Source organism: Nanorana parkeri, unplaced genomic scaffold (assembly GCF_000935625.1).
Source record: "Nanorana parkeri isolate BGI_ZX_2015 unplaced genomic scaffold, ASM93562v1 scaffold22, whole genome shotgun sequence".
Taxonomy (NCBI): domain Eukaryota; kingdom Metazoa; phylum Chordata; class Amphibia; order Anura; family Dicroglossidae; genus Nanorana; species Nanorana parkeri.
The window spans coordinates 2,738,083-2,750,856 of NW_017306290.1; the positions used below are offsets into that span (position 1 = coordinate 2,738,083).

Genomic DNA, 12,774 nt, shown 5'->3' on the forward strand with positions numbered 1-12,774 from the left:
GCAAGGCAGGCAACACCAGGGAGCCCCGAACTAACCCCCAGGGAGCCACTGACCACCAGGAAACCATTGGCCCCCAGGGAGCCCCGCACTGACCACCAGGAAACCACTGGCCCCCAGGGAGCCCCACACTGACCACCAGGGGGCCACTGGCCCCCAGGGAGCCCCACACTGATGACTAGGGAGTCACTGGCCCCCAGGGAGCCCAACAATGACCACCAGAGAGCCACTGGTCACCAGGCGAGCCCCACACTGACCACCAGGAAACCACTGGCCCCCAGAGAGCTCCACACTAACCACTGGCCCCCAGGGAACCCCATACTGACCACTAGGGAAACACTGGCTCCTTGAGAGCCCCACACTGACCACCTGGGAGCCACTGGCCCCCAGGGAGCACCGCACTGACTACCAGGAAGCCACTGACCACCAGGGAGCCCACACTGACCACCTGAGAGCCCTACACAGAGAGCCCCACATTGACCACAAGAGAGCCCCAAACAGAGAGCCTGCACTGGCCACCTGAGAGCCCTCTTAAAACCCTGGAGATGTGAGGCCATGATCCTGAAGCAACAAAGTATGTAGCTTCATATTTTTCAGCATTACTGTATATTGTTCTACTGGGATTTGTAGTCCTCTATAGTTAGTGGTATTCTGCATTGCTGCATAATGCTGGCACTTTGCCCTGCATGTTTTCTGCATTTTAGGAGGACTAAAGTGGCAACCCTTATTTTTCCCAGATTTACACTCACTGGCCACTTTATTAGGTACACCTTGCTAGTACTGGGTTGGATCCCTTTTGTCTTCAGAACTGCTTTCATTCTTTGTGGCATTGATTCAACAAGGTGATGAAAACATTCCTTAAAGAGTTTGGTCCATACTGACATGATAGCATCACACAGTTGCTGCAGATTTGTCGGCTGCGAATCCATGATGTGAAGCTTCACCAGCCTGAACTATTGAGTGGGTATGGCCTAGACTGCTGACCAGAGAATGTCCTTCATTTATTTAAGAGTCCAGAATACCTGCTGTCAATCCAGATTTCTTCCAACCCACACCTGCATGAGCCCCGATAAATGGGATTAGTTAATCCCTCAAAATACCTTGGCTATCCTTGTACTGTTATGATGAATAATAATAGAATTGGACTGCAGTGTAAACCATATATCTTGTCACTGTACCAGGCTTACAATTAACCTCCCTGGCGTTAATCCCGAGTCTGGCTCGGGGTGGATTTTCCATGCTAGGAGCGGTAACCCCGAGCCAGACTCGGGGTTGCAGAGAAAAGTGACACTCACCTTGTCCCTGTGAGCCCGCGGCGTCCTCTGCTGTACGCGGCCCGAAAATGAAACTAAAAGCCGGCATCTGACTTTTAGTTTCGTTTTCGAGCGTCACAAGCATGAGTCTTGTCATTAATAACATCTAATATAATTTATATTTTCTTAGTTCCAGAAGCAGTTTCAATTATAGAAGCAACAGTTTTGTCAGATTCACTAGCTAATATAACTTGGGTTGAGCCATCCAGGCCAAATGGTCCACTTGAGTTAATCCGATACCAGATCAAAGTTGACAATTCAGCTCCAAGTCCTTCTCTACCATTAAGGCAAAGAGAATTACCAGATGAAAAGCTTTTGTGGACTTTTACAAATCTTAAAAGTGGAACTGATCATCAATTTAAGGTAAGTTTATTTTAAATTCTAGAATATAATATGAATGAAGACTCTTTCAAAATAGTAATGTGAGGTATTTATTCACTTAATCAGGTCCTTGCATTTCACCCAGATGAAAACTGGTACACTGAAAGTACTGCTATTTATGCCAGAACGTTTAAATCGCCTGCTCCACCACATAACATAATTCCAGGGAATACCAGTTTGGTGTTGGAATGGACTGCTCCAGAAGAGCCCATAGCAGAATTCTGGTTTGAAGAAAATAAGGTGACCTTTATTATTTGGCTTTGTAATTTTACTTACCCATGGTCCCTGTGTGTTTTGTAAAGTAGCCACTGCTGTAAGCTTGCCCTCGTGATGGACTACAATCTCATGTTTAGTTCGCTAATTTGTATTGAGATTGTAGTCTATCACGGTTTTAGGAGGAGAAATGAGTATCTCCAGAAGTTGGTGGCTGTAATCATATGTAAGATTTTTCAACTTGCTAGGAAATCTCTGTGCAAGCAGGACTGTTTCTTCACTGTTCCCAGGGACACATCTATGGCCACATTGAGCCAACGTTCTTTATTTTGCTGAGCATTATATTATGTTGTCTGTGAAGGTTCTTGTTCATCCAGGTCATGGTATATCTGTAAAAAATAAGTCAAGGCAACTGGACTTGCTGTATTTTTCTCGAAGACGTTCCACTGGTCATCCAACCAGCTTTCTCGTCATTTTGACTTGGAGAAAGTTGGTTGGATGACCAGTGAAACATCTTCAAGAAAAATACAGCAAGTCCAGTTGCCTTGACTTATTGTTTACAGATATTATATTATGTTGCCTAATCAGGAACTATGAGATTATTTTCACCGCAAATACTGGACAATTATTGACAGATAAAATCCAAAATGGTTTAGTCAGTCATCTTGCTCGCACTGCTTAAAGATGAACTCCAGGTTTTATGCATACTTAGCCAAATCTACTGCAGTTCTGACAGCAATCTTACGGTTTGCAAATGTATAATTTCATAACTGTTTCCAATATGCATTTGTTTCTCATTTGTCACTTTGTGTTCTACAAATTAGTTAAAATGGTCGACCTGGTATAAATCTATGGATGTATCCTGCACAGCCAGATCTATCTATATCTGCACAGTCACCGGACTTGTTCCCAATACTAGTTACAACATACGCACTGTGGTGGTTTATACAACTGGAGCTCAAAGTGTTTCTAATCCAGCAAACTTCAAGACTGCAGGTATGAACTTCTTTATTGTGTTGATTTTAACTATCATGTTTGCTGAGAACATTGACAGTAAAATATTTTTAAAACTGTAAATACAAGGACAGGACATTGAAGTTGAAATCCAGGCTACAATGATGACAGGTGAAGCACATCTCATGAATTACTGAATCTGTCTTAAGGTGTACATACACTGTATGATTATCGTATTAGTTAAGAGAATCGCGGGAAATCCCGCGATCGTACGATAATCGCAAAGTGTATGGAAGGCGTGCAACTGTTTCTACTGTACGGTCGCACGTCTTCCGTCGAACAAGCAGGCTGGAAAACCCGCCGGGAATCGTACGATTCTCGGCAGGTTAGTGGCCTGCTTGTTCGACAGCTGCCGAACGTGCCGGTGTGCGCACACGCACACTGCCCGTTCAACATTGCAGTCATCGGAAGCCCGCCCTCAGGGAGGCGGGCTTGCGATGATCGCAAGTACGATCTGCCTGTCCAAGATGGGCAGATCGTATGTTTTTTGCGAGGGTTGTAAAGTGTATGGCCATCTTTTAAAAAACAAAGGTCAAAAACCCTGTCACCTGATGGACATATTGGCGTTGATTTAATAAATGCAAATAGATTATTCACTTTGCAAGGAGATATGCACTTTGCAGGAGTATTTTCCCTTAGTTTAGGGAATGTGATAAAAAATCTCTGTGCAAAGAATACTCAATCACATGCAAGGGAAATAAAAAACAGTATATTTGCTTGCACATAATTGGGTGATGGAAGTCAGTAGAGCTTTGCCACATTCACTAAACTAAGCTCCCCTGCAAAGTGCAAATTCCCTTTCCAAGTGAACAGCATATTTGCCTTTAGACAATCGACACCATTGAGATGTACTGCAGTCGATTTACTAAAGGAGCAGACACTGTTCATCTAGCAAATTAATGTTTAATTTTGCAGTGTATGTTTAACTCACAAAGCAAATGTTAGTTAACAAGGTAAACCTGTGTATACTTTAAATGTCCAATGATGTGTGTGGGATATGAAAAACAGGATTTTTGTTGGCTCATGACTGGGTATTTGAAGTGAACACAACATCTATATACGCTATACACGAACATTCACTTTGCAAAGTGAACATTCAAAGCATTCAGAAAGTAAAACTCCTCTTCTGTTTTGTTTGTAAAAGTGATTTCACATTACTTTACAATAGACACTTTTGTGTTGGCAATAAAGTACATGGATGTGAATTATTTTTTATAGCATGTGATATTCTATCTGTTGCTTTTCAGCTGGGGTCCCTAGCAAACCAGGAGTTCCACAGATTGTCCCTGGAGATAAAAGCACCGTCCAGTGGAACATGGGTGAAGATAACGGAAGTAACCTGACATATAATATGTTAGAGTATAGGTAATAATACCTGTCTAGACATATTTTTAGAAAAGATTGCAGCTGCCAGATTTTACATTCAATTGCTGCATAAAGTAGCACGTCACAGATCTTGGCTATTCAGACTAAAAATATAATGAAAAAGCAGTGGTTACCTGATGTTAAATACATATATAAAAAGTCAGTAGATCCAGAAGTATAGGCAGCTGAAGATGAATGCAAATCTTAATGTATGTATGTGACTGGTCCACTCTAGAAATCTAGAATAATTCACTAATGTGCTAATACTGTTTAAATTTCTATTTATCAAAATACAAAAAAAGTCAGTATTGTTATTTTATCCAAATCTTTAAAAGAATACATTTCTTCAGTGGTGAACATGTCAAGAGTGCTCTCCACTATCCTGGCAAAAAGATGTGTCCCTACTGAGGTTTCCTATTGCTGTAGAAATGGATTTAGGAGTTCCACTTTTTTAATGACAGAAGCAGTAGTCTAGGTTAAGGGTTACATTAAAGATAGGAGAAGAGGTAGGGATTTCCATTTAAGGTTAAAGAGTCTGTTAATTACAGCCTGTAAAAATACAATAAAATTATTTTCAGTCCTTTCACCAATGCCACTGGAATCTTTGGCATCCAACACTTCTGGGTATGTCAAATGCCTGTGTCTCCAGCTGTAAATCGTGGTTCCACCTGCCAGCTGCCATGATGCTAGTCTAGTGTGTAATGTATCCCTACAGCTCTGTGACCAGCAGGTGGAGCTATAGCACATGAAGAGGAGACAGGCATGTAAGACTCTCTGGAGTGTCAGATGCGGAATATTTCAGTGGTGGTGTAGCTCTGCAAGAGAGAGAGAGAAAAAAATGGATTGGTGGTGCTAGCATGTAGTATTAATGTTGTTTTACAGGCTGACTTTTTCTTTCTTTTTTTTCTTTATATATCTCTTTTTTGTGGATGCTGTTTAGGTATTGGATAGTGGGTTAAATTGTAGGTTAGGTTGTATGTTTAAGGTAAAGTGTTAATCATAAATGTTAAGTTTAACTTATTATTTAAGTTTAAGGTTAATTGTTAGGGGCTGGTTAGTTTTAAGGGTTAGAATAGGGGGTAACACTTAGCTGCAGACAAACTTTTTCAGTTGTTGATAGGGGATAGAACTTTTTAGTGTTATTTGTGACTCCACAAGGGAGATTTCTGCTCACTTAATATCCCTGTGACACCAGAACATGGAACAAGGGGAAAAGGCTTCCAAGACAGTAAAGCAGAGGCAGCAATAAAACCCAACAGATATCTAACCCTCCTCACTCTATCCAACCAAAAATCATGCTGGAATTAGGCATTAAACCTAAGCAATACTTTTAGGGGTTAAGATAGACTTCCTACCCTCACCTGAAATAGGCTCAGGTGAGGGTAGCACTGTTAAACTGCCCATACACCTTATGAATATCTGCCGATTTTCGTATGCGATCGCATTTTCGTCCGATATTCGTAAGGTTGATGGGCAGTGTACAACCGCAAATACTGTACAATCGATCGACTTTTGACTAACCAGCTGGTTAGAAAACTTCGGTCGATCGCACGATTTTTGCAAGGTTGGTGGCGTTTCCATACGTCATAATTCATACGATTTACACTGCTCATGCGCAGACGAAGATACGTGCGGTCGATTGCCGTAATTCGTCCAGGTGCTTTCTTCTAATTACCGCTGATCCAACCTTGCGATAATCGGGGCAGGATGGGGCCGCCGTACGAAAATCGTACGCCTGTTCGATCAGATCACAAGTTGTTTGGGCAGCTTTAGTATTACCTCAGAATGTACATTGAGTTAAGTGATATTAAAGTCAAAGGCAAAAGGATTTTAAACTATTCCAAATGCTGATTAAATCACTTACAATGGATGCTGCTTCTTGATGTTTAAAAGTTTTAGTTTTCTACAGAATCAGCTGGTCCCCTGAGCACTGGCCCTGACTTCCTGTTATAGGGTGACCCCTTTCCCTTGCAGGGTTCTATGGAGCCACCCTCATTTGTGCTAGTTAATTGACTAATGTAGTTAATACTACTTTAATATTTGTTTTTGGCCCCAAAAGACCAGTGCCCAAAACTAATAATGTCTGGCTAGCAGTGCTACAAATGGACCTACCATCCTTAACCGCTTGAAGACCAGGTGTTTAGACCCCCTTCCTGGCCAGGCCATTTTTCAGTATTCAGCGCTGCGGTACTTTGACTGACGTTTATTCCGTCATGCAACGCTGTACTGAAATGAATTTTATACCATGTTTTGGGGACAGCTAGTGCTTTCTTATGCTGGTATTTAATCACCACTGGGGTTTTTATTTTTTACTATATTCAGGAGAAATTACTGAAAATGTTGAAAAAAATACGTTTTTTTTTACATCATGTTATAAAACAACTAATATTACCCACTATTACCGAGCTCCCTCTGATCCCCTGTGGCAGAGGCCTCACACCGGAGCCCGGGACCAGCTTGACAGCGGGAGGGGGGGAGTGTGGGAGCCGCGGAGGGGGGGGCGCATGTCTCGGGGCCACATACTAGCGATCCGCTGGCTCTATAGCCGGCGGATCGCTTGTATATTAACGGGCATCGCTGCCTGTTTTCAAATAGCAGGGGTTTCTGGCGCGCGCGTGGCGCGCCCGTGCGGGCGGATGTAACAGGACGTGTATACACGCCCAGTTACATCCAAGAACTCCCGGCCGGCCGCGTATACACAACGGCTGGCCGGGAGGTAGTTAAAGGAGAATTATGAGGTGAGTGATTTTCACTCAACCTCATAGTTCGAGCCGACGTGTGACAATGAAACTGTCACACGTCGGCTCAATAGTTAGGGAAGTGAGCAAACACATACTGTCGCTTGCTCACTTCTCGATCATGGCCCTGCACAGAGCAGTGACTGTCAATCACGGCTCTCTGCAGGGATTCCCCCCCTCCACACTCCGATCCTCCTGCGCTGACTGGCAGAACGGACGGGGGAGGGGGCGGTTACAGCTGGCTCTGCCTCTAGATAGGCAGAGCCAGCTGTCAATCACGCAGCTGGATGGATCTCGACAGTATTGTCCGGATCCGTCCTGGCTGCAGCGGTCTCAGTATACTGCGAGCTGTAGCTCGCGGTATACTGAGCTTTGGGCCACGGGAGGACGCTAGTATATGTCCTCCCGTGACCCTTAGGAGAACTATGGAGGAAAACACTGACCCCTATAGTCCGCCTTTTAAACATGGTGATATAATGCACTTTAAAAAAAAACAAAAACTAATGCATAATGATGTAAATATATTGTCCCTTGCTACTGAGAGTTATACATATATTTTTCATTTCAGTATAGTGGTATTTTTTTCCCTATAAGGGAAATCTTCCCTGGTCCCTACTAATCTCTATGGTTATAAAGTCAACCCCTTCCTTTATTATCTCTGTAATTTTTGATTTCTTTAAGTTTTTTTTCTGTGTTTATAGCTTTCAATTTACAAAATGCATGTTATTTATAGGGAGGTTGTTTCTGGTGCCAAAGTAATAGAGTCATGGACACTGGCATACAATGGCTCTTGTAGTAACATCTGCATTTGGAAGTCTAGGATATTGGATGGAACATTCCAGTTCAGAGCAGCGTCAGCAAACCTTCTAGGGCTCGGAGATTACAGCGACACGAGTGAAAATATTTTGTTACAGAAAGGTAAGTTTTTATTTACTTATACTAAACAATGAATAAACATGGACTGCTCTAGGCCTACAGTGTTTTAATCATTTTGAAAAGTTAAAATATAAAGATGCTTTAACTGCTGAACAGCTTACCTTTGTGTACTTTGCTTTTGCTTCAAATCATTTACCAAGAGTTTCAAAAGTGTTATGTTTCACAAAGAGTTTGGGGACTATAAGAAGAATATATAGTACTGGTAGGCTATTCGGAGAATTACAATTGTGATTTTATCTGAAAACATGCACCAATAAAATGCATGGAGTAATTAGTGAGTTCTCATATAGAAACAAATGTTAACTGTCCTTACACCTAGGATATATTTTGCTCTATGGTGGAACTAAACAAAGATATGTAAGACTGTTAGCAACGTGGAAGTTCATGTAGCCTAGTAAAATAAATGAAGCTATGTTCATGTCTATAATCATATAAAAGTAATAGTCCTTTTAAAAATTACCTTGTAAATGATTAGGTATTCAAAATGAACACAATAGTTCATTGCAATTTAATTTACAAAGTTAATATTTATCAATGACACAGTCTAGCTATACTCCAGAGATGTCATTAGGTCACACACAATTGTCTTGTTATAAGATTTGTCACTATGCTTAACAGAACAAAATTGCTTGGCTCTGACTGCATAGATCTAGATGGCAGTGGGGTTATACACGGGAATAATGCTACATATACAGTATACAGCTGAACAGTGCATTGCCGGTATACTTAACATGTGTGTGCCTCATGTTGCTGGCTTTTATACAACTTTTCAACCATTGCAATTCTGCAGGACAAAAATTCTGCAGAATCATCATGTTTACGGCTAGTAAAATTTTCCCATTCTCTTTTGTTATTTCCAACATATGATTGATGATACTGTTTTGTGGATGTCTTATCTCCGCTAGAGTACTTAGCTTTCCCTTGATTTTACAGAGAATGATGGAAATAATGGTGCACAATATGTAAGCTCAGCCATCTTACTTTAGCGGCTGATACATGGCATATTAGCAGTGATACATAAGATTGTCCTTGAGCACAGCACATAAGACTTTTATGTACTTTGCAATTACTGCTGGAGTTATAGTTACATTTATTCCTGTTGTTGTGGGAATATACGTGCTTCTTTGGTAATAGCATACACATAACCGTGGCTCTGGTTTCATTTCTATGAAAAGATTAGGAATGGCTACAATTACAGTGTACTTTCAGGATGACAATAATTATACAAAGTCACCTACAGTAATAATACTTATGTGGTGTTCTAACTTCATGCTTATTTGGACAACACTGAATGATTGACAACAATCCATAATGGCAAATTTAAATAGTTCAGTCCCATGCTTGATTCTGAAAATAGTGGGCATTGCCAATATATAGTTGACTTTGGGCAGTGTTGCAGTAATATGAGAACAGCTTCACTGCCCCAATTTTGTCTCTTGCTGTTGGGAATTGTGTAATTTCTGCTTGTGTTATGACAGAGGGTTTTTTTCTTTGCATATATTCATATTGTTTTTTATTTTTCTTTCCTCAGAGAATGGTTCTTCCAACCAGGTTGCAATAGTTGTTGGTTCGGTTTTAGGCATACTTCTGGTTTTGCTTCTGGTCATTGCCTTTGGTATGTACAAAGTATGCTTACATTGGCTGGTTTTAGGGTGGGGAAGCTTTTATTAACATATTTTTTTATCTTAGTGGTATACCAGAAATCCAAGCAGAATTCTATTGACAAGAAAGATGACATAAATAATATTCATGAGGATAAAGAACTTGCTAAGCTTCGAGGATTGTCCTATGCTGTTGGCTTGGGAAATGCATGTTATGCTGTCAGGTAAGCAGGATAATTACAATTTGTATGAAATGTTGATATGTTGTTCCAGCAGGGCTGCATTTACATTTCAGGAGCTTTTAGGCACTAAAAATGGGTACATTAATCAGCAGCCATCAACATATGCCACACTCTAAGTCACTACTCTTTTTTTTGGGAAGGAATTTGAGACACAATTATAAATGTACTTTACAGGGTCCGTTATACATCATAGATCATGTATGTATAGTGCTGTGCTACACAGCAGAGGAGATGTATATATTTATATTATGACAGCAGTAACTGCTTAATCAAATTTTCCAAATACCTAAACATAAAGTGCATTCCAGAGAGAAATAAAAAAACATATGCAGTGCACAGGGTCGTAGATAAATTTTTTTCCTGGGGGGGGTTCAGCTTCCTCAAACTATAAGATTTTATGTAGCAGACACACCAAGGTTTGAAAAAAATATACCGGCCATATCATTCCTAAACCAATCCTTTACCCTGAGCAATACCGATTTTGTTGTTTGACACCATATGGATAAAAACCATGTTTTCAAAAGACTTATAATTGGTACCAATTCACACAAACCACTTAGTATACACTTATTGGGATTTTTGTTTTTACCAACAATATTTAGCAGAATACATTTTGGCCTAATTTTAAGAAGAAATTTAATTTTATTTGATATTTTGTATAACAAAAAGTTGAAAATATTTATTTCCACAATTTTTTGTCTTTTTTCATTTATAAAAAATTTTTAATAAAAACCAGCAGCGATCAAATAGCACCAAAAGAAAGCTCTATTTGGGTAAACGTGCACGGCCGTATTGGGCAGCTCCCAGGAAGGACAGGTGCTGCGTGTGATTAGTACGCAGCCCCTGTCCTTCTCTATGGGAGTACATGACCATACGCCACCCTACGCTCACCCCGAGTGCAGGTCCGTATGGGTACAGGTGTCCCGTCTTGGAAGCAGACAGGATCCATCCTGTAAGCGTACAAGTACCCGCACAAACATGCAGGGTGGGTGAGCGTAGGGCGGCATACGGCCACGTACTCGGGAGCTGCCAGATACGGCCGTGCACGCAGCACGGAGCTGTGCGTGCCGGCTGTTTCTCATGTGAATGAGGCCTAAGAGACATCCTTTAAGGTAAGTCCCTACAGTAGGATTGGGAAGGGGGAAAAAAAAGTTTAACTTTATTGTCACTTTAAGATGTGTGAGGCTAACAGATACCTGCTACCACAAGAGAGCTGGTCCCATGTCCCCCAATTTTACAGGCGTTAACTGCAGATCCCAGACTGGTCAAGACTTTGAATGCAAATCACCTAAATGCTTTTCATTTTGACATAGTGTATATTTGCATTGTGCATTTTTCAACCTTTAATAAAGCAGTCAGCATTGAGCACCCTGTATTTGGACTTCACTGCATTAATTATACATATACATAAGGATCTTAAAGCAACTTACTGGCACAGCAATGGTTAACCTCCTCCCCCCTGTCAGCTCACACTCCGTGTCCTGTGATCTTCGTTCACAGCGCGGTGTCCTGCACACAGTCCCCCCCTGGCTCAGGCTGATGTCGGCTGGTGATGGGGGCGGGGCAGCCCTGCTCTGTGTTCAGCCTGGCCGCTCTGTGCTCTTTCATCACTCGAGCTGTCAGAGCTGGCCATCGTACATAGCGGGTTGAGCCGAGCCGGCCCGAACACAATCAGGGAGATTCGGCCAGGACCCTCTACACCCCTGGCAGTGCATCTCTGCAATACAAGATCATTTCCCCATGTTCTAGCCCTTTAAGGACCCTGCAAGTACAAAAGCATGTATGTTGAGGTGCCAGAAATGTACTCAGCTCATATGTTGTGTTGTAGGCTGATAACACACAGAGGAGTATCAGCCCTGCCCAGTTTAATTCAACTAAACTACTGAATCATGCTCCTTCTTTTCATGTCCACAACATAAGCACTGATTGATCTGTGATTCTAAATAAGAACTGGGAGGACTAATCGGGCTCCTTGAAATTACACAAGAAGTGTTCACAGGACATGGGCAGCTCTGAATTGCTGACAGAATTAATAGGTAATTTTTTGCACATATTGCACAAGTATACCAAAACACTTTCAGGGGTATATTTAACAGACCAAAAGGGAGCAACTAGGAGAAGTTAATTGTTAGGGATTATGTATACTTTAAATGCCAACAAGTAAGGTCAGTAAATGTTGCACATATATTTCACTGCAGTAAAATGCCATGCCTTGTAAACCACTTAGCAATACCATGCTACAAGAGCCAAATTTAGTTAAGTCATGCTGTTTAGTCCACTGTCAGCCCCGTCTCCTCTACCCTTTTTACCCCCCTTGACTCATCTGCTCCCTTTCGATTGTTCTGCTGGCTTTCCTCCTCTAGGTCTACTTTCTGCTTCACCTCTGACTGCCTCCTGTTGACTTTAGTGTCCTCTCTCCATTACATATATTTGCCCCTTCTCCTTTGCTATGCCTCTCCACCTCTGTACTCTGTTTGCACTGCTGGGTTTGCTATTTACTTGTCTCCCCTTTCTGTCTCCTTTCCCAGCTGTTCCCTCCTAATTTTATATACAAAGTATGCCCCATTACTGCCACATTAAAAATAAAGTGAGTGATTCTTCAGCACAGCAATGGCAGTGCACCAATAGTCTACAATATGTAATAAACCTTGATGATGATGATACCATTTGATGTTGTTTAATTTAGTAGTTTTGACAACTTTTCAGTATTTTGCCAACAAAGAGTGAAATGGAGATCTTACCTAGCTTTCCTCGAGAGAATTTAACCCTCTGTGATTTCTTGGGAAGTGGAGCTTTTGGTGAAGTCTATGAAGGAACTGCTAAGGAAATTCTAGGGCCTGGGACCGGGACCAGTAAAGTAGCAGTCAAGGTATTACATTCGGAAGTTATAGAATCTGCAAGGAATTTATACTGATGTAAAAAACGTACCTATTGGGAAAAAAAATATTTTCAGTTGCTTTTTGCTTAGAAAACA

At 41.4% G+C, this 12,774-nt stretch overlaps 1 protein-coding gene across 1 annotated transcript in view; it reads left to right on the forward strand.

Moving 5' to 3' along the window:
• The window catches only part of ROS1 (ROS proto-oncogene 1, receptor tyrosine kinase), a 100,255-nt gene that overhangs the window by 58,128 nt on the left and 29,353 nt on the right, over positions 1-12,774 (forward strand). Inside the window, exons 29-36 of the mRNA XM_018563518.1 lie at positions 1,441-1,673; positions 1,758-1,931; positions 2,729-2,900; positions 4,166-4,283; positions 7,755-7,939; positions 9,489-9,572; positions 9,647-9,782; positions 12,507-12,669. Coding sequence (XP_018419020.1) covers positions 1,441-1,673; positions 1,758-1,931; positions 2,729-2,900; positions 4,166-4,283; positions 7,755-7,939; positions 9,489-9,572; positions 9,647-9,782; positions 12,507-12,669 — 1,265 coding nt within the window. The remainder of the gene's footprint in view (positions 1-1,440; positions 1,674-1,757; positions 1,932-2,728; positions 2,901-4,165; positions 4,284-7,754; positions 7,940-9,488; positions 9,573-9,646; positions 9,783-12,506; positions 12,670-12,774) is intronic.